Source organism: Psittacula echo (genome assembly GCF_963264785.1).
Source record: "Psittacula echo genome assembly, chromosome: 13".
Classification (NCBI taxonomy): Eukaryota; Metazoa; Chordata; class Aves; order Psittaciformes; family Psittacidae; genus Psittacula; species Psittacula echo.
In genome coordinates, this window is record NC_137749.1 from 10385209 (window position 1) to 10408448 (window position 23240).

General features: G+C 41.9%; 1 protein-coding gene across 2 annotated transcripts in view; it reads right to left on the minus strand.

Annotated features, from left to right (window-relative positions):
- The window catches only part of BCR (BCR activator of RhoGEF and GTPase), a gene marked incomplete at its 5' end in the record, with an annotated part of 92092 nt that overhangs the window by 40794 nt on the left and 28058 nt on the right, over positions 1 to 23240 (minus strand). For both annotated transcript variants that reach the window (XM_080628520.1, XM_080628519.1), the window contains one exon: positions 4343 to 4527. In XM_080628520.1, coding sequence (XP_080484646.1) covers positions 4343 to 4527 — 185 coding nt within the window. The remainder of the gene's footprint in view (positions 1 to 4342; positions 4528 to 23240) is intronic.

Here is a 23240-nt window from a genome sequence, read left to right on the forward strand (position 1 = left end):
TCTCTTTAGCCTCCAAGCTGCAAGCTACGCATTTGTAAACTCTCAGCAATAATCCTTCTCTAGTGAAGGGTGTCAGGCAACCAACTTCCCAGCTTCTCTGTGCCCCAAGAATACTGTAGCAAGCTCCCCCTCTGTCCTCACTGAACTCTACCCAGGTATCTCCTTCACTCTTTTTTATGGGGAAGATAGACACATTCATATTCTTTCTCTTTCTGGGACTGAATTACTAGTACCTATTATAAACACTGTCTGAAACCTTCTGAAGCCATCACTGTCTTATTTGGCAAACACCTGGGCTGACATTTGTCAAGGCAGGTTTCCACAATTATTTGTAAGTTCAATCACAACAGTTCAACTGCTACAGAAAGCAAGGTTCAGAAAATTAAATAACTTCTGAAGTTAAACAAACAAACAACTTAAACATCAGTGGAACCTATTTCTCCTTTTTCCTCTCTCCCCTATATGCTTGCTTCAAAGCAACAGTCAAAGTCTAGCAAAAGCACTGAATTTATGCCAGGACATGCACCAGCAGCTCAGCATGACATTGTGGAAGAGCCAGAAGAAGGGGTACCACATGGCTTGCTCAACAGAAACATTTGTTAAGGCCTCCTTACCACAAAAATGACGAGTCAAGGGATGCTGAGATCCACATTACAAACACCCATGTTAACGATGTGCTTTCTGGGTCACAGACAAAACTGCTGGTGTGTGCCTCTTGTTACTGTCCTTGGATAGCAACAGGTGTTTGTGCAATGGACACATAGCAGATAGAACACAAATACGTAAGAGGTGGCTGATGTGGTACAGTTTGGAGACAGACTAGCCAGTGTATTTTAAATGTGCTTATATGATTCAGGTGGTGGTGGTGAGTCGGAAAACAGATCCCAGATGACAAGGTGTAGAACACCACAAACCTTCTCAAAGTCAACTGCAGCCCTCACTCCCTGAAATACAAAACATGAGGTGCTGGGAGAGTGGTCACTCTGCACACTGGGGGAAAAACATGAAGCCCCTCCACAAGTAGTCCAGAGGTTCCCCTTCATTCTCTTTTAGACAGAGACACCGCTTTTGCCACTTCACGCTTTCTCTATCATAGCTGGAAGACCATGTGCAATCCTAATGCATTACCCAACCAAAGGCTGCTACAAGGAGATGGAAGGCCTCACTCAAACACTTGGCAGAAAAGTACAAAGCCCAGAGTAAGCCCACAAAATAAGTTGAAGCAAAATGCCCTCAATATGGATGAGGCATATGAGGATCACACCAGAATGCTGCTATGCCTGTGTGACACTAAGAGACTTACTTAGAATTACAGTAAGGGAAAAAAAATACCATTGTTTGCAATGTCTTTCATTTTCTCAGTGCCTGACTCCACTCTTGGTTGGAAGTGAAATTAAAGGGATTTTACTTTAAATGTGAAGAAAAATGCATTAAAAGTCAGAGCCTGGTCTTGCAGAACATTATGCATCGCACATTAAGCACCCAAAATTAGCAGATGCCTTTCCTATAATCTGTCTGCCTTGATTACCTGTGGTTAGTGAACATACCATCCTCTTATCTCACAGGAACATTGCAAGGATAATTAAGACCTGTGTAGCATTGCAACTGTATTTGGAGTTAATGGTCATGCCAAAAGGAAATGAGTATTTTTGTACTCATTGAGTACAGTTTGCACAGTGTCCTGTCAGTAAGGAGTACACGTAACTCTAGAGTTAAAATATTGAATACAGTGAGTATCATTCACTATATACACTGAACAAAGCGGGAGAACCATAGGAAGAAAAAAAAAAAAAAGGACTTGACTGTGTAATTGAAAATCATCATAAAGCTTCAAGGCAAGGCTACAGGCACAAGGCAAGGCTGGATAACCATAGGCATTTCCTAACTCCTGAATGCATTCACAATCTTAATATTGTGACAAAGCAGTGTATGTACTGCATGCGTTATGTTGTTACATACAGTAAACCTTTATTTCTAGACTCTGGTCATAAAGATAATTGAAAATTTTCAGAAGTAATTGCAGGCACCTAAGAAAGAAGAAAAAGGCAAGGAGACAACTATAAAAGCAAACAGATAAACAAAAAGTGTTTTTTCCTAATCAAGTGTAATGAAAAAGAAAATAGAAAAGACATGGTATTTCTGGTCCAAAACCTTTTATGTGCTTGGCTCAGCACAGTGTTTGACACTTAATTTTGTTACAGCTAAAAATATACCTTCAGTAGAAGCTACCAAACAGCTCACGACGACAGAAAGTTTAATTTGTTTGGGAAATACTGCAACCATCTATAAATTAGTCTCTTCCTCCTTGTCACGGACCATCCTTCATTAGTGGCATTGTCATTTGTGGACTAATTACAGCAGGATCATATGAAGCAGCTGAGGTTCATGATTAGAAGTCTAATCTCTATCAGGACACCCCTTTCTTCTGGAAGCCATAAAACATCTGCAACATCTGCCATTTATATTAAAAATCTATCTTTAAAAAGGCAGGCTTCCAACATCATTAACATAACTTTGAAATTAATTACTGTTAAATGCTTATGAGAAAATATTCAAATAAATAAAGAACAAGATTAAATATTAGGCAGTGTCTCTTCCAGGCCTCCAGTCACAGGCACTATGACAAGTGGTTCTTTGCAGATAACCCTCAGCCGTATGTAGACACACAGCATTTTTCCTTCATCCTGTGAAACGTAACTTGGAAATCTCAAGCCAATATTAAAATGTTCTTAGAGCTTTTGAATTTACTAACGACCATTTTGTCATTCAAAAGCTTCTTACATATCATAAGAATTCTCATCTTGAGACATAAAAATAGTATCTTGGAATTAATAAATTAAAGCATGAGAAGCTAACTATATTCCATACTTTATATTCAAATAAAATTAAGCAAATAATAACATATGTACATGATAATGCTTGACGATAACTTGACAATGCATTTATATAAATGAGAAAAAAAGAACAAGAACACTGCCTCAAGTAGGCTTCTCATTCTAACATACAACCTACAAAAAGTAAGGAAGCATATGATCTGGCACTAACCAATAAAGAGTAATAGAAGGATGTATATAATTAATTCCAAGTAGCAATGGTGTGTGGAATGTGTCACAACTCCTGAAATCATTCTGATGCAAAAGAAAAAAAAAAAAAACCTGTCTGATAAAGTTGATGGTGTAGATCTACATATACACCGATATCTGTAAAATATCCATCTTCTTCTCCCATGGCACCTTGATTAATAGGATAGAACAATACAAAGGCAACACATAAGCTAAGTCACTTGACAGATTTCAAAGTGTCATTTACAATGTGGGAATTCAAGGTTGTTTGGCTACGCTTTCTTAGAAATACAGTTAGGAAGGAAGTGACAGTTGTCTCTGTGCTATTAAGCTTTTTTATGAATGACTTGGGGAAACCAGAAGTTTGCAGATGACAAAGATATTCAGGGAAACAGCACCTTAGGATTGAGTTCTCTACAACAGAAGAAGGATAAAGAAAAACAAAGGTTGAAAGTCAAACAACTTAACTTAAGCTGAAACTTTTAAGATGTTTCTGACTGAAGACAGCAGAGTCAAGAGTTATTTACCAAGGCAAACAGCGGAGTCTACCAAGGCTATTGTAAAAACAAAACCAGAAATTTTCCTTAAGTTCCATGATACTGAACCTGAAGCAAAACTAAGGCAGGATATCCTGAAGGTCCACATCAAACCACAGGTCAGGCTAGGTGGTCTCTTCTGAACTTTTTATCCACCATAGACTATATAGATAGCTATTTAGTGATGAGTCAAATTTATTATAAGTGGCCACCTGCTACCCAAAGTAACCATACTCCAGAACTGGCAGTTTTAATTCCACTTACTCCATTTTCATAGGGTGAGGGAAACAGATCTTATATTCTAGATGTTTTATCAAAGCCTTTAGTCCACCTGAAAACAACTCTTATTTTCCTTGTGAAAGGCAATGACAAACCACGTGCACAGATGTATGAACATCATAATGTAGGATGCTTTATTTCAGAGTCTGCTTTCCAAAATATTTGGTATTTAGAGACCCTCTCAACAGCAATTAATCACTGATTCTCTCCACTAAAATTCACAAAGGGTGAAAAACTGAGGCTTAAAAAGCAGACACACAACACTCATCCCTGAAGTTCAGGCTCAGCATCAGCTAGAAACCTCAGTTTAGCTTTAAATCTACAATATCAATCAGGCACTGCTATATTATGTCAGGTAATCTGTCCTACAGTAGGTAGTCCCTGTTTTTGCTCCCTGTTAAAGCACTCTAGCCCCTGCAAACCTGTAAGACTTTGCTGACTCAAAAAAGGCAGAAAAGAACTCACTGATTTTGTAGATTCCAGAGACCCTGAAGATAGGGTGTCTCGGCTGCCCCGACTCTTGGAACTGAGATGGGGTGAGGATGACGGCGAGTCATCAATATAGGGCATCATATCATGATGTCGCCTCTGTTCTTCAGCACGGTCTGCATCATAGGCATAGCTAGGTGGTGTGCCACTGAATGAAGCATCTGGAAAACACAGGAGAAAAATCTGTCTGGTCAGAGTCAAGCTGGGCAGGAGATAGGCTGGTCAACCAAGGCACTGCCTGCCTCCCACCTATTATGATTACTTATCAGCAAAGCCAGAGTCAGTGATAGCTAAATATACATCAAGTGGAGGTGTAAATTTAATGACACTCATTTTGGCACCAAACGTTCACTTCACTCATTCTAAGTTCTAAAACGTAAAGTCCTTTCCAGTATCTAAAATCTGTGTTCATTTAATTACACCTCCTTCCCTCAAGTTTTCCCTCAAAAGCATCAGCATAAAAACAAATCCTTTTGCAGGCTCCAACAAAGTTACACAGTCTGGGGTTAGGAATGTAGTGCATTAGGGTAACAGACCCTGGTTTTTAACACAGAACAAGAACAGATGATGCTCCTGCCTGTTTAGCAATCCTAGATAATACACAGCTATGGGGAGAAACATAACTCATTCCAGACCTCTCAGGAACAAGAGGACTGGGAAAGAAAGGTCTTACATGTCAAGTGGACCAGCCTACTGTTAAAAATAAAATCCTAAGAGGCCCTCTTATACTGGCTGCCTGCTCCTCCATTTAAAGACTAACTCCTTACACAAATGAACAAACCACCACCCTGCTCCCTCCTACACCACCACTCCCCAAATAATAGAAACAAACCATTCAACCAAAACCAATCATGAATATATGGTATGAATAATCAAATTAACCATTACTGTATGAGATATCAAGGAACTTATGCTGGAAAGATGAGTAGTAAAATTGGTTCTGGTATCTCTAGTAGCTGCACACAGAGACTGTTTCTGCAAAAATCTATGTTCAAGACACACTGAGCAGTTCCTTGTACCATAGGTTAAAAGGTCTTTTACCTCTTTGCACAAAGAAATATAAACAAGAAGACCAAAACTTGCTTTCTGCAGTACAGTGGCACCATCTCACATACATCTTGCTTGAGAGAAGCTGGAGACAACCTTACATACAAGTTACATGGGCCTGGGAAGCACTTTCACCTGTCAATGCCCACATGTCCCACATGTAACAGGAACAGCCATGCATGGCTGCACTTAAATGGTAGGGTTGTTCCTCTTCTTCCAGTTACAGGACACAAAACACCACTCTTCCCCCCCAGACTAAAAAATAACCACAGGGAGATAAGCTAGATCCACTTTTACAATAGCAAGGAGTCTTTTGGAAGTCAAAGTCACACATAAAAAACAAACAAAAAAAAAGGGGGTTTTTGTCTTACAAGTTTAAAATAATGCATTAAATTCACACTTGAACACAAGTAGAACTAACTTTTACTTGTTTTCACAAATATCCAGGTTCTGTGAACGCACTAAGCAGCAGCTGCCAAGCATACTAATAATCGTGTTATACATCACTAAGGCAGGGTGGAGGAGTAACATTTTAAAGCCCACTTTCCTCCCTCACACTAAACTCACTTAAAGCATGACTCATTCCAGTAAAGGATGTGAACTCTGTGCGGAACAGAATAAAACTTGATCCATGTGGCTTATTCAGGAGGGAGAGCTGGGCTAGGGAATTTACGCAAACATACTGAAAACCCAACAATAAACCCACTGTAGAAGTGAGCCTCTGTCTTGATTCATACCAAATACCACCCAGCTAAAGAACAGCTATATATGAGGCCTTGGGGCTGCTGAAGGACTATGGCAATATTATTTTAACAAGCTCAATGAGTTTTATGTCACCCACCCACTCGTGGTATCACCTTGTGCTCAAGAAGCTCTCAAGAGTTCCTCAAAATGCTCATTAGATTGAGCAAGACCACAGGAATGGGGAGCAGGGGGGAGAAGTGGTACATGTGCTCTGGAAGAGACTTTTGTCTAGATGTTAGAGGTTTCCAGAGCTCCCCAACCATCCAGAAGACACCCTATTAAGTTGATTTGGTAAACGGGGGCTTGAAAGGGAGTTGCTGAAATAAGGATGTTCAGTCACAACCAGAAGAGCTTTCAGATACCCCAAAGATGCACAATGTCTACACCTGAAAGCCAAACACATCTCAGGCTGGAATTTTCAAAGGCTCCTTGGGTAGAAGAATGCAAAAGAGAAGACAGAATGGCCCCCACCAAACAGGGAAGGGAACACTGAAAAGAACAAGTACAGGTACCCTCCTCACACACAGGATGGATGGTTCTGCGGTTTGGCCAGATGGTTAAGGGACTATTACATGAACCAGAATAAAAAAGAGGAAGGAGGCTAGGTGTCTCATTGCATCTCTGCACTATTTATGCCATATTAAAACATACAATAAAAAGAACTCCACACCACAAAACCCTAACACCATGTAACTTTGGTGGAGGAGTACAGATACCTGTCTTCTATTCAGCTGTGCCTGGTGCAACTTTCTAACCCAAGAAGCCTGCAAGGTATTGCTTACAGTTTAACGCTGGCATTATTCAAGGAGGAACATCAGTACGGGGTGCTATGTAGGCTTCATGCTTTGGTCAAGCAAGAGGTTTTGCTTCCCTTCAAAAGTTTCTTCAAACTACTTTTATCCAAACCAGCTCCTCCTGAACACATGCCATAACAGGACCATGTTGCTGTGCAGAAATTAAGGCAGGAATATTTATTTTCACTCTCAATGCTTGCTTTCAAAATTTATAGTTTTCTCCACTTCTGTTAATGGAGGAGTGAATGTAGATTAAAATATATTAACAGAAAGGCTTGCAGTGAATCACAGTGTTTTCACTTTCCTCACTTTCTCCTGCTAAAAAGCAGGCTTCACACTTCTACCTTCCGTAACATGTTCTGTCTCCTACTGCACAGGCAAACCTTTATGTGTTTATCAGAGAAACTGAAGGCAAGAGCAGGTGGAGGACTTAGGCTCAGAAGAGGAGATCTATTCCTAGCTCTGCAACAAGATTCAGTCTACCTTTGAATCACTGTCTCCCTATCCATAAAAAGGAAAATAACACATCTCAACCAGTAATGAATCCATCAGTGTCACAGCCTGCCCATGAGATCTGTGCATAGAAAGCCCCACACAGAATTTAAAACTTTATTTCTGTATCCTCCAAGGATCCTTCACACATTAAAAAGCTTAGAGGTAGTTATAATCCCTATTCTTTCTATTACTGCTGCATGCAGCACTGAAATCTACCTATGGAGATTTCAATTATCTCCAAGGTGGAAGAACCTTCTTGCTTTTATTCTATCATTTTTTTCCCAACAGAAGCTAAGTATTACTGTAGCCAGATATACTATGCAAGTCTTAACGCTAATAACAGAGGTAGACTTTTATCTCTGTGATTAGAGAGACCACTGTTGCTAGGGAAACTAGGTTATTCAGATATCCTAAACCCTCACAATGCTGCACAGGCTGTTCAGGCTCTACCTGTGAGCAAAAAGAGCAAAGCAAATTGATTAGAGCCAAGAGCTCACCAGCTCAGACACTTCCAGCTGCTCCAGGTGCTGCTATTCTAGATGGCAATGGAGACAGCAGCCTGGCCCAAGCAAGAGCTCTTGTTTCTTAGCCAGTGTCTCAGGCAGGGTGAGCATTAAATGGGTTATTATTCTCCTTTTAGAGCCAGCCAGCAAATCATCAGTAACAGAGCAATCAAAACGAGAGAAAGATGAAATACAGGAATGACAACTGCTGACCAAGGACAACTAAGGTAGGCATGCCAGGATGATGTGCTCATATATGCTGTATTGAGAGAGCACCAGTGAGGGATACTGAGGACACTACTAAACGTGTTATACCTCTCTCACCTCACCAGCAGGCCCCCTTTCTCCTCTTTGGGTAACCTGTAGGAGATCCCAATCCATAGAGAAGAGCAGCAGCTGTGACTTATAGAAATGACCCCCTCAGCACCTGTGAGTAGCTATCTCTACCACTGACCCTCTGACATTCTCTCACAGTACCCATCTCCTGCACCAGCACAATCTTCAGGTGCAATGAACTACCTGGGGCTACTACAATAGTTCATCACCAACTCACATATTCTGCTAAAAACCTCATTTACTTCCACTCTTGGTTCTGACCCTCCCTGGCCTTGCTTTGCGCCAGCTTCTATGAGTCTGTTCCACCATCTCCCTCCTCAGTTACTGCTTCCATCCTCTCACCTCCTTTCTCATGTCTATCCCTTTTTCTTTTTTTTTTGGTTTTCTCAAACTTAGTATTCCTTTATTTTCCTGTTTGTCCCCTCTTCTAAACTGCTCCTCTCCTTCACTGCCTCAAATTCCACCTGGCTGGGTGTAAGGAAGAATCTAACAAATTTACAGTTCGTCACAAATGCACTGGCACTCAGGGATAGCACAGCAACAGTGATCCCTTGTCCTTTTGCCTACACCCTTCCCGCTGGGTGCCACGTTCATTCTTTGGGAATATGAAATCCAGTCACACATCTAACTTGAAAGCAGGAAGGGAAAAAGAAATTCACTTGTAAGTAAAAAGAAAGATTTGCTGTGTCTAATCCAGGGCCACACAATGGTTCAATGCATGCGTCATACTTTCACAGCATCACAACATGCATAGCTGCTGGAGAGACTTAACAGCAGCACACAGAGAAGCTTCCAAGCTAACTGTGCTCAGCTAATCCCGCTAAAGGAACAGTGAAGCTGCAGCAGCTCAGACCTGCCTGCCTAAGTAAATACCTACAATCCTAGAGGGGGAAGGGAGTTGCACCTCATGCCAAAGCCCCACATCACTGTGGTTTCATTGTAGATGGTACCAAGGCTAGCACAAGTTTGTAATGTCTATACTCACTCCAAAAACATTCCAGCAGCTGCAGAGCAGAAGAGAGCAAAGGCAGTTTGCATCCTCAGACTGTGTGTTTCTATGCCAGGGAACGTGTGAAGCCATAGTTTGACAATGCATTGTCTTGGCAGCAATAAGGTTTAAGGTTTCCCCCACCAAGCCATAAACCACTGCATGGCCTTTTCCCCTCTTACCTCTTTATTCTGCAACCCCACAGATGTCTACGGTCCAGATAAAGAACTCAGCCAGCTCAAAGAAAAGTATCTTCCTTTCTAAGCTGGATCAGCTCTCTGATCTAGCTCATGCCACAGAAATCCAAACAGAAAGGATATATGCATGGTAGTTCAAGGGTGGACGTACATGAATATGATGTACTGAAGACATCATATTAGCAAAACACTGCTTGAGTTTCCTTTAGGCTGAAGCTGAGTCAATTCCTGAGATTTACATGATTGGTTTGGGGATAAGCTACCAAAATGCAAGACTTAAATCCACTTCCCTCTTTTTTTTTCCCCTCCTTACGGTAACCTTTAAGTTACCAATATGCCTTACCAGCCTTAGCTCCAGCTTTTACATACTACTGTCTGCTTGGTGATAAACAATACAGAATCATGTCATTTATTTCTTAGTGCTGGCCAGGCTACTTGAAGAGGAATTAGGGATTCAGGCCCAGCACATGTAGAAGTACTTTGGTGTGGAATGGGCTGTGAATGCAGTTGCCTAGGGGCTACAGCAGCACTTTCTAAAAACACAGGAGAGTCAAACTATGGGAAACTAAACATCTTGTTTACTTCCTTGATACCTTCTGAATCATCATCTCCAAACCCTTCTACACTTTTGCACAGAACTGAGATCCACAAACAATAATTATGCTGTCTACTTGTATTAGGAGCCTGTCCCAGAATAAAGATCATGCCATATCCCTATGGCTTTATTCTTCTCAAGACTGATGAAGAAAAAGCTCTGCTACAATGCTAAACAGGTTCCAAACCATCTCCTTCATGCTCTGTATCTCTTCTCTATGTAAAGACAGTACACCTACATGTAAAGATGCATAGTGAAACCTGAAGTCTTCACTCATATATAAACCCAATTCATTTAGCAGCAACAAATCCCATTACTTCACAAACTCATCCTTTAGTATTAGATGAGCATGAAAGCAGAAAGGCAAAAGGAAACAAAAGCTAACTCTAAGCCTGCCTATGGCCTCAAGTGGTATTTCTCCATTAAGCACATGAAGAGAATCCAACTATCAGTGCTGAGACTCCTACAAGGCCCCCATCATTTGCCATAGAAGAAGAATGCCCACAGAGGATGATGTTGCTCACCATTGCTGAAGAAGGTCTTTAGAAGCATGGGTTACAGAAGCAGAACTGCAGTGAAATATATAACACAGACCACTCACAGGAAGCATCAATCAGCACACAAAACCAAGGCAGAGTTAAACCAGCAGTTTCATGCAGTGCAGCCAAGCTGCTGTTTCCCTTCTGCAGGCAGGCATGAAATGGGCTCTGGAAGTGTGCTGCAGACTGACAACCTGCAATGAAGCACTCATTAGGAAATAGGACAAAAGGGGAACAGTACCCCAGGAAGGAAGGTTTCCAGTGTCCAGCTATGTATTCAGAATGACAACTACAGCTTATACAGCAACAAAAAAAGGAGTTCTGTGAATCCAGAACTTCAGCAGATTTCCCATATTTATTTGAGGTTTGCATCCTCCCCTCTCCCATTGTAACAGGTTCTCTCTGTCTGCAGCATGTTAAGTGGCAGAAACAAATATCTGACACATAGAAATTTTACCCAATGTTTCATTTTCTTTTAAGGGTAAAGGTGTGTTTGTGTGTGCACATGTCAGTGTACATATATGCATGCATGCAGAGACTGAGAACTGCATCTTATTTTTGAGATAGCAGAAGGAGAAAGCAATGTACCTTGCATATGGAAGCAGCAGGACAGTAGGGGGTTCTCTCCACCCTCCCTCCCCTAGGAGACCTCCAAGAAACTTCTGTCTCTACCACAGTTGAGCTTTATCCTTGTAGCAGACAGCACACTTCAGTCTTTAGGTGACAAATGGACTGCAGTCCACTTTTAATCTTTGAGGTGTATCAAACCCACATTATTAAACATCTAAAAAAGAAAATCAGAGTTCTTTAATCTGCCCATATATTCCATGAAGAGTCCATGCACAGACTAGAGGACAGGTCTAATCTGCTTGTAGCAGTCTGTTACCACGACATGCTGCTGCATTTTGCTCTGACTGGCGTTTTCCTGGGGACAGGTTTAACATTCACACAGATCTAATATCCATGCAGAGTGAGGGTCCACGATCCAGCCATGATATAAAAGCTGGGACTACTGAGACCATTCTCCATCTCTGGGAAGCCTGAGGCATCCTCACACAGGACAGGAAGAACTGCTCACTAAGGCTATTGACAAGAGTTGTTATCATGAGAGAAAAAGTCAGGAAGCATCCAGGAGAGTCCATCTTTTAGCAGACAAGGCTGCACTGTAGTATGCAAATTTGTAAGCTTTTCCTTCTGCCAGCCAGCCCAATTTCCCCACTGCTGATCTTTGCTTCAGACAGCTCTGGCTTAGCAACCATGGAGTGCTAGATGCTAAGGAGTGTAGACCAAGCTGTCACCCACACATTACATTCAGACAAGCTTTGACACAGTGCATGCCACACAGGTCAGCAAGGGAAGAGTAGCAGAGGTGTAAATTCCCACTTCCCTAAGACATCTGACACTTGGATCAGTTTCCAGCTGAAATACTCGGAGGGAAGCACAACCACTGCACATCATAAACTAGACAGAAGAGTCCGACTGATGATAACCGTTGTAATGAAAAGTAAAAAAGGTTACATATTTAGAAGATGTGGCCTTTCAAATACAGAGTGTCTCCACAGCAATTTATAAACTTCAGAATATACTACAAGCATGCTGTATGTAAGTAACACTGGGAAAGAAAGTTACCCATACTTACCGCAGAAGGCAAGACTTGCACATTTCTCTCTGGCAGCTGACAAGACTTATGCTGTACTGGCTGCTACATGCCCTCCAAGGCACTTAAAAGGTTTAATCACCATCACTTAGAGCCCTAAACACCAGTGAGTAAACACACACATACATGAGGTATGTTCCCAGCATGACTGGCTGCAAATATGCTGTCAACAGGTAAAGACAGCAATTCTGGTCAGGCCTGAATTATACAGGTACTATCCATTCAAGGAAGAGCGTGAGAATACTTAACTCACAGGACAGGGCAGGGCCAAACCAGTGAAACTCCTGTTGCCTTTTTTCTTCTTTTTATTCCTTCTCCTAAATGTTTACCACTAAGTCATATGGCACAATGTAATGCCCCATAACACAGATGAATACCTCTTAGACTCCTGCCTTGGAGAGAGCAGGAAGTGAATCTGTTTTCATTCAAGATCTATGTTGTTAGATTTCTCCCCTGTTCTGTTTTCACAGGCAGGCTGCAAAGGTTTCCATGTTCAGTTCGTGCTGGCAGTCAGGCCACTGGATGTTCTTGGCAAAATAATTCCCAGAGCAAACTGGAACACCTTTTCAGTTCTCCTTTCCATTCCTTACTCAGGGTTGTGTACCAAGTTAAACGGTTCTCATTCACTGCAAGTCTAACAGGCAGAAAGCAAATTTTAGACCTCGTTACTAATTAAAGACTTCTTTCAGTATAAAAACACATGGACAAGAAGATACATTCATAAGTCCATGTGGCTATGCACCAAAGGCACCAGGAGCTTTAGCACTGACTAGATCAGAGGTGCAAGCTGACTGAAAAAGAAAAGGTTTCCATGAAAAATAAGGTTAAAAACCAGAAACAAACCAAAACCAAACAAGTAAACACCAATGAATGACACACAGCTATAAGGAGAAGAAGCCAGAAGTCGACTATTTCCCAACAAAAGCAGGGGATGCAATATGAGAGCTAAAGTTTTAGGATTTGAGCAGTCTTCACTCACTTTGTAGGTTCCTATCCATGTCTCTCCCACTGTCCCTTAACAGACATGTTTCCAGGCAGCACAGCAAACCAGGAGCTGGCTAAGCTAAATTTAAAACTGGAAAGGGTGTTATTTTATAATCCAAAGCAGTTCCTTATTCCATTCTACTGATCATCTCCACACAGTGTATCAGCATAACAGCACAGAGGTGGCATGGAACAAATGTTCAGGTCAGTACTACTGCTGTGCTCAAACTTTGGCTTTCATTTCCTTTCTAAAACAAACCCTAGAAACAAAGCCTAAAAGGAAACTGCATGTACTAACTACACTGGGAGGGCTGCTTCTCTCATACCTAGTGTGCGCTTATCATTTGCCAGGTGAATGGACGAAAATTCCAGCCATAATCAGCATACTATTTACTATTTTGTTCTCCACAGTTGTCTCAGAGTTCTGCAGCCACTTCAAACATTTGGCAACAGGAATCTCCAGAGAAGCAGAAGAGATTAGAAAATTAATAGAAACTAAATGAATCAATTGTCACAGCATGATCTGTTAACAACGAAACCCATGATGTATAGATACCATTTCCTGTATTTAACTAGAGCAGATCTAAAGTCCTGCTGTGCAAAGAGGAAAGCACCTGTTAAAACAAGAGTTGAACTGAACTGGCAGTTTTGTTGGAAGCGAAGGGAGGACCGGCCCTAGGCAGTGGGGGTAATAAAGTCTGTTCAAAAAAAACCCAACGCATGTGTCTGATAAGAACACTGTGCTGTTTCTAGACCTTTCAGGACAAGCTGCTCTGGCTTTTATCCCCATATTGTTTTGGTTTCTCACTAGAGCACTGGAACACCAAGAAGCCAAAAACAGCCACCATCTTTCTTGCTATACTGTAGAAAAAACCCAAAAAACCATAAGCTATTGATTTACCATATTGGCCTAGAACAAGCAACCCAAGCTAAATGCCTTGCTATGCAGATGGCTCTGCCTACACCACTAACAACCTTTTCTGAACACAGCTGCTGCCCAAGCTCAGTGTCTTCCTGTCAGCTGGCTGGAAAAGAAAAAACAACAGCTTTGTCATTCATAACCATGGCAAGGTAGTTATAGGAGCTTTTAATTGAAGATGCTGAAGGTAGCACACAGCTCCCTTCTAGCATTAATAAACACTATCTACTCCCCATCTCTTTTCCCTAGAAACTACTAGATAAGACGAAGGTAGCTGGGGTCACATATCAAGGCTTGTTCTGGGCTAATAAGTTCTTGCCTGACACCACCTTTCTTCCCAAACTGTGTGCTTCTTTACAGAATCTGCTTTTAGAAGTGGAAGCCTTCTAATTACTGTGATTGTGAAGAATAAGCTTAGAAAAACATGATTCACAAACAAGCAGCATAGTGGTGCTGGTCAGAGTTCACAGAGAATATGAAGAGCAGATGAAAGACCTGTCACTCAGATCACGTGGTGTACTCCATCAGACACCAACAGTGCTGTTTTACACTTCAGCATCATTGACTGATTTATTGCCATTCAGATTTTATCAAAATATGGAATAAGTGGGATCTTATTTTGGTAACACAGATGTGTAACACCATTTTGTTAAGCCCTGCCATCCCACAGCATGAATGAGCCAACAAGCTATTTTGAAGCCATGCCAAGGGGAAGCACTAAACCACCAATTAATTTAATTCAAATGAAAACAGGACCACAACAGTCCCAACTAAGATGAAACAACCTATTTAGATGATGGTGTCCCCAGATTCTTTCTTCTCTACCCAATCTCATATCTACAAAGCAGAGCTCCTGCTCAGGCAGTACCTTCTCAAAGCAAATTATTAGAGCACTTGTACCCAGGAAGTCACAAAGTAGTTTAATTGAATAACTTTGCACCAAGGCCAAGAACTGAGCTCCTGTGCTCCCTAAGACTTCAGGAGGAGGTGCAGATATGCAGAGACAGACCCAAGCAGGATCAGAGCCTGTGCAGACAGCTGGAACTGCCACACACACTTCAAGGGCACTCAGAAGCTGTAACTCACATCAGCTGGTACAGGAGAAGAGGGCAAAGCAGGACAAGGACTTACCTGTGAAAACAGCAATAACTGCTGAAAGCCTTAGGGAAGCCTTTGCACTATTGCTGTACTGCAGATGATGTGCAAGGAATCCACACCAGACTTCTCCTGAGAGGCTTCTACAACAGGGTAAGATTTTCAAAGATTTTTTGAGACAAAATCCAGTCTTCAAGCCACAGACACAGAACTTCCAAAAGCCCTTCATGTGGGGAGAGAGATAATAGAACTTTGTGCTCAAATGCATTTCAAATACTCATATGCAGTTCTGGTGTCCTCAACATAAAAAGGACACGGAACTGTTGGAACAAGCCCAGAGGAGGCCACGAGGATGATCAGGGGACTGGAGCACTTCCCATATGGAGACAGGCTGAGAAAGTTGGGGCTGTTCAGCCTGGAGAAGAGAAGCTGCTTGGAGACCTCATAGCAGTCTTCCAGTATCTGAAGGGGGCCTACAAGGATGCTGGGGATGGACTCTTCATCAGGGACTGTAGTGACAGGACAAGGGGTAATGGGTTCAAACTTAAACAGGGGAAGTTTAGATTGGATGTAAGGAAGAAACTCTTTACTGAGAGGGTGGTGAGGCACTGGAATGGGTTGCCCAGGGAAGTTGTGAATGCTCCATCCTTGGCGGTGTTCAAGGCCAGGTTGGATGAGGCCTTGGGTGACATGGTTTAGTGTGGGGTGTCCCTGCCCATGGCAGGGGGGTTGGAACTAGATGATCTCAAGGTCCTTTCCAACCCTAACTATTCTATGATTCTATGATTCTGTATGGTCTCAGCATCTTGACCAGACACCTTAGGAAGGGCAGAGACCTAAAGGATTCTTTGGCCTCATTCAAGTAAGGTTAACACATCAATTTGCATTGCACTGGAAGCTAGCCAATGCAATAGGTAGGTGGCTAGCACCACCTACCCCTGAACCAACTGATTTAGGAATGATGTCAACTATAGAGTGCAGAGGCATATCCAGAAGCAGAGAAATCTCTTAGATGGAATAAACTGCTTAATGGAAGAGGATCAAACAGAAGAAATCCTCACAGTTATGCTCTCTCCCACCCCCAATCAGAGAGAGAGGATCCAGGCCATGGTTTTTGACTTGACCTGACCATTTTGTAAGAAAAACAAAAAAAAAGAACCAGGCACAGATATTTATTCTGAACTGAGTAGATTCTATGTACAGCTAATGTTTATGCTAGTAACAGAGCACACACCCAGTAGGATGGCTGTGCTCCTCCATGCAGCACAGCTGTGGCCTGCTGGCTGCTCTAAAGCTTAGTTGCTTCATACCTTCATTCCTTTTATAGGAAATGTATGTATTTGTTTTAATCTCCTGTCTTTCACATCATGTTTGTAGGTAGTCAAATATTTTGAGTGAAAACTTCAGAGAAAAACCTAACCCTCTTTAAATGGAATAAATGTACAACCAGAAGCAAGGAAAACACAACAGGGGAAAAATAAAGGAACACTTGTACATCAGCACTATATTTAGATACTCTTTACTAGGACTTCTACAGAAACTTGGAAGACGTGTTGTGTTGATGCTTGGTCCAGCCCTAAAGCAATTTGACACAGCCCTGAAATAGAAGTTGTGACGTTTCAGACTGCAAGCTGCACAGAGCAGACACTGTTCACCAGCACAGTAACTATTTTCTACAGAATCTCTGCATGCCACTACGTTTCCTGGATTAATGCTTCACTTGAACTTGCAGCAGCATTTTTAAACAACAACTATACTGTCTGACAGACCTGTACACTTTGACAGGTTTGAGATAACTGAAGAATTACAAAGACAAAACAATACTCCTGTCAATACTACTACAGGAGAAAGACAAATACTACTTGTAATTTGCTATATGGGACTAGGTATCTGATGTGCTAAGCAGGATATCTACTTGCATAAAGTACAAAGTTGGTTCCTGCCCCAGGAGTAGGGTTTGGCCAGAATGGAAGACAAACCAGAAAAAAAAAGAAGAACACTTTAACCTGGGATTAGCTTTAGTTCTTCAAAGTGCCACAGTACAGATTTTATGTAGTCCTTAAAACATAACCACCTAGCACTGTGGGCACATTTTATTACAAAGGCTGTATGTGGCAATGGAAACCCTGTTCAGAACATCACTCTTACAAAACAACCACCACATTCAAGAGGCACCTTTTCTGTCCCAAAAACTCATTTCTCTTCCTAAACCAAAAACCATTGAAAATAGAGAAGGAGGAAGGTATCTTGGGAAGATGAATTAAAAAGGGATTAATTAACTGGTACAGGACATGGAGAATTTTAGGGACCACACTGGTACCTCATATATCTGAGTAATTAATGAAAATTAGACTTAGACCCAAGCTACTTGAGCAAATTTTAGCCTAGATCCTTGGCCAAGAAGCTTTCGATCAAGAAAGCATAAACTGTAAAAACAGCAGGTGTTAAAGATGCCACAGAGAATGACATCAAGTAGTAATGGAAGAAACAGTTCACACAACAGAGATGACAAATGCCCGCAGGCATTTTCTTCCTCTTAATAATCACAACCGTTGAAGCTGTTAGTTTCACATCAGTAACACAGGGCCTGTGGACCACAAGTGGCCACACGCAGAAGGAGCTACAGGAAGTGAAACATGCCCATTCTGTCCTAAAATAAAAATGAGCTGGACGTCAGTATCAACGGATTATTTTATAAAGGGCAAGCTGTTTTTTAACAGCAGCCTAATAGAGATGAAAAATGATGGAATAGCCTCATTTTTGTTTATGTTTTTTTTTAACAGATGGCAATGAGAGAAGAGAAACAAAACAAGGACAACTCATTCCTTTCGCAAATGACTCCTGATTGTAACAGCAAAGATAAAACATGAAGCTTCATAAGCACCTGCACTGATGAACCCCATGTATTAATGAATCTTAACAGATTCAGTAATGAAGCTTAACAAAGCTTTCATGAACCTGAAGGCTAGGTTCAGTTCTTAGCAAGGTGAGAACTTCCTAGGTGAAGCCAGCATACCCTTGTGTCCACCAAACAGCACTCAAAGATTACCCAGTCCTCAATTCTATGTCAAGTGGATGAGGTCTCTTGCCTTTGATCATTATGCCCCTCTTCAACAGGAAGATGAGGATCCACATTTTGTCCAACTCTACTGCAAGAGTTTCTCTTCTGATTATGATTAGTGTCTGATGTTGACAAATAAGGCAATAACAAGGAGGGGAGGAAGCACAGCTCACCCTTGTCAAAGTGTAGCTGTATGGTGGCCTAGACATCACATAAACTGGATGTTAACCACAGGACTTGGTTGCTCAACATTAATCACCATCCCTATTCTCTATGAGTCACGACAGGACCTTATAACTGCCAGGTCCCTCTTCTAAAGCTTGGAGATTTAATCTTAAACTGACCCTGAAGTCAACTTGATATCATGCACATCAGCTCAAAGAGGCACAAAGGCTCACAGAAGCAAAGGCAGTGAGAGTCTCAAGACCTGTAGTGCTCACACAAGAGACTATTTTAATAGAGAACCACAAAGTGTTCCTGCTGCTGTGGTGTCTTGATTATAAGGATTTGAGCCTAACGTGAGTCTCCTTCCATGGCTGCCTCCCTTCCACAGGGAAGGATGAGCACTGACTGATAGGTCCCTAGCAAAGAGCAGCCACTATTCCTTTTCTGTAGCTGCTTCTTGGAAACCAAGTTCCCCACGGGATCTGAAAAAAAGCCAAGGGTGAAATGCAAAATTTAGTAACAGCAGGATCTGCAGCACAACAGTCTTACAGTGCACACACTTTTCCAAAGGGATTACTGGTTATCAGCCACTGTCAGAGGGGGCTCTTTAGAGGAGGCTGGCACTTCTCCCAGCAGAAGGTGTCAGGAGATGACACAGACTCTAGGTAACAGAGGCACAACAGCCCACTGCTGTGGATGAATGCCCTCTGAGAATCAGGGAAAAGTAGTTACTGCAACAGCATGTCCTCTCAAATGACAGTATTAACTAGCAGTACACCAAACAGAGCTTAACCCCAGAGCACCCCTTAAACACAGAGCTTAGGCTCCCCCCTCTTCCAGTCCGGGCCAGGCAAATGGCACAAGTGGAACCAGCACTTACGAGAGACCATCACATGTCTTGGCATCCCATGAACTGGTCTCACGAGGACATTATTGATCAGTGCCCTTTTCACCAGGTGCATGTAACCAACCAGCAGATCCCACCGGCACTTGCAAGTAGGCAATCATGCTGTGCCTTATAGTGGGGAACGTGGAGAGATGTGCAGTAGCACACATTAAGAAAGCTTGTGAGTTCAAAAGGCAGGTGTTTAAAACCCACTTCTCAGCAAATCTTGGAATGAGCACATTGCAAAATGAGCTTCCCTCTGGATATACAATTTTGTATTCAAACCCAGGCTCACCTTTCAGGCATATAAACAGGCCAGAATTAAAATGTCCCTCTCTTCCAGTAACAGTATTTTCTCGCTAATCTGCCCTCTATATAGGACAGGCTTACCAGTCCCCATTGCTTCTCTCTGACCAGAATGTAAACCTTCTTGCCTGGTACCCTCCAAGAACCTCAGACGCCTCTTGCTTAGCCCACAAGGTCTGCTAAGCTAAGGCTGGAAAAGTTCTAGTATGTGAATATTCCTATTCCACTGTCTCAAGCACTTTTGTAAAACAGCCTATAGCTGTACCGATGCCAGGACGCCTGGCCTACAGCACAGCAGGTTGCCCTATGGAGTTTCATGAGAAACTTTGAAGAGGACACATCCAGTAAGATTCTCACCTCCTTCAAATTCTATTAATAATCCATTTTGCCTACGGAATGCTGTCCATGCATTACAGAGATCCTAGGGATGCAACAGCGTGGGTCGACTACACAGCCCTCCACATCTGGAGGCCTGCAAGCAATGGGAGGCCAAGGCTGCATCATGTGCCAGGAAGCTTTAGGCACCATGCAATCACCTCAGCCAGTTTTGTGGTTTAGTGCCTAGCCTCAAAACACCACGTTCCCATTTTAAACCTACCAAGACCAGCTCAACTGATAGGCCCAAATGTTGTGTATAAAATATCTATATTTAAAGGAAGCAAGAAGTTGGGGAAGAAGCCACGAATAGAAGCCTTTATGTCAGCGGTTACTCCCCATCTGGTTGTTGGGTATTTCATGTCTCTCTCTCCCCCCTGTCCATGGTTATTGAATTAGATATAAGGGAAGGAGGGAACCACCCTGGATGACCCCTTCATGCCTAGTTTTCTTTAAATGGTAACAGGTTCCCATTTAATTTCACCATTTGTAACTGAAAACCAGCATAATCCACTACTACAGCTACTTATTTTATGTATTTAATTACTTACAACACAACAACATGTCTAGTCAAACCTATTTCCCTGCTCCCAATGACAGGTTTTTCCCTTTGTTCTCATGCCAGATACGGGAGGCATTATACACAATGGCATCCAGTGCCAAAACCTCTTCCATTCTTTAAATAGCAGAGCCCATGAGAGTGGTCCTACAGAGCAAGGTTCTCAGGGATGAAAAGAGCTTGCACATGGAAAAAGAAGTGGTATTTCTTGGGATGTCATTACTTACAAGAAAGAGAGCACAGACATTCTACAGTACTGTCCAGAAGAAATGGAAGACTGAAGAAAAAGCTTGAAATAGAAGTCATTAAAAAGCAGCTGCTTTAAACAGAAACCCATCAAACGACTTTTTTTCTGCACAAGCAAGTAATCCCAATAATTTCCGAATCCTCCTTCAGTATTCCATCCAAAGGCTCGGGAATTCCTAGCTCCAGACATTTTTTACTACATTAGAGGAATTAAAACCTTTTTCCTCCTTACATGGGGAACACATTTAATGTCAGCTGTGTAATAGATTATACATGCATGTGAGTTAACACTTCTCCTGGTAGTAGTTAATGGATGATCCTGGTAACATAAGAATTATATCAAAATTCCACCACAAAGGATAAAACCAACAGGGAAATAGCTTTGCACCAAGTGAGCTAGAACTGCAGATTAGGAAAACTAAAGCTTAATTTAGGTATGCTTCTGTCTGCAAGTGTAGGAACAAGAATTCAAACTGAGGAGGAAAAGAAGAGTAGAACTGGTGACAAAGAGAGAATTCAATCCAGAGAGACAGGATGGCAAAGAGAAGGTGGTTTCTCAGAGAATGACAGCTGGCAAAAGAAAGTCTTGGCATGCAGGAAATCCAAGGCAGAAAGCGCTTTCCACACCTCCAAGACTGCTGGAAATCAGGAGCATTCCAGTAATTTGAATTCAATTGCTTGCAACATTACAGCTATCTGAATGCAATCAGACTGCTCTGGCAATTGGCAACACCTGTCGCTACTTCCAGCATCACTCGGGCAGTTCATTATTCATGAGAAGTGGCCCAGCGAACTTGTCCTTCTCTGTATCTTGCATATGTACAAAGTCTGACAAAAAAAAATGACAGTGATTCAAAGCAATCCCTGGAAAAGTTCTGCAAGGTTTGACAGCATGGCATCATGGTTACTAAGAGAATACGAGTCAGAATCCTGCTGTATAACTAATCCCTTTGTGTTTAACCATCTGGGACAGCAATTCCTTTAATGTAATATAGGAATGAGCCCCAGTATTTTAGAAATGCAGCTGTTTGTCAAAAAACAAAGTTTTTCCAATACTTTTTATCTTTCTAAAATGTACAGATTAGCTAAATTTATTATTTCATTCATTACTATTAAGATATGTGACAGACAGACAACAGCTAAGCAGATCAGGGTATTTTGTATCAGGTACTGCCAGCGAACAGTTAGACTTTATGAAGAACCAGGTTAGTAGGCAGCAGTGTCTTGAATTCCTCCATTTTTGAACTGAGATAATATCTGCTTGCCCTTGGAACTTTAAAGTAAAAGTTGGAAAAACAAAATATTTTGAGATCTCTGGGCAAAAGTCAGTTATTACAGAAGACATTAACTCAACCTTTCTTAGGCGAGCCACTCGCCAGAAAGCACATACACAGCAAATCAATTCTCAGAGCAGGGAGGGTTTGGTAAGTGAATCAGGATCGTTCACATGGCTAAGGACCAAATCATTCAATTGCAAAGAGGGAAAATTCCAAAGCTTCATTCAGGAACAGGTTTCTGAGACAAGGAAAATTAGACACCTTTAAGTTGCTATAGAAACAAGCAAAACACCACCAGGCATCACGGCAGAAGCTCAAAAGAACATGAATCCAAGACCCTCAAAGTCTTATATACACCCCATCATCACCAAGCCACAACGTGCTATTCTTCAATCAAGCTGTTCCAAATGCCACAGTTTATTCCTCTCTTACCTTTCCTACTACCAATCCTTTAATCAAAGCTTCTGCAAGGGCATAGAGAAATACCTGCATCAGTTCCAAATGCACAGTGACTATAGTTTTTCTCCCTATGCACTCCCTTCAGTGCGAGTTTGGGGATGCCAGTGCAGCCAGGCTTTGGACAAGTTTATACAGTAACTGACTTGGCATCTTCTTGAACACATTATTTTGGGAGCTTTACAGGTAGGAAGGTCACTGTATGAGGGAATCCCTCCTCACGCATCCTCTTAATTTCTCTTAAAATTATGCTCTGGGATACGTCACATCCACTGTCAACGTATTGCAACATGAGGAAGCTTAACAAAGACTAATCCAGCTCCTGTACATATCCCTCCACTATCCTTACACTCACACACACACAGGCTGTATAAAGACAATCTGGAGTCTTGCTGAGCCAAAACCTGCTATGCACACTTCTACAGAATGAAAGTTCAATAAATAAATAAAAATCCATCTGTAGGATGATGCTCTCTGACCTCCAGCACACAGAACCAGACTGCTGGTTAAGCCTGAGTAGTTTCCACAGCTCCAGGAGCCCTGTATTTGCAGCAGGAAGGCAGCTGGGTCACTGCCATACCTCAGCACGTCACAAATACAGCTTCAGCCTCTTGACACCAATCCCAATTATTTGGTGCTTTTTTTTTTTT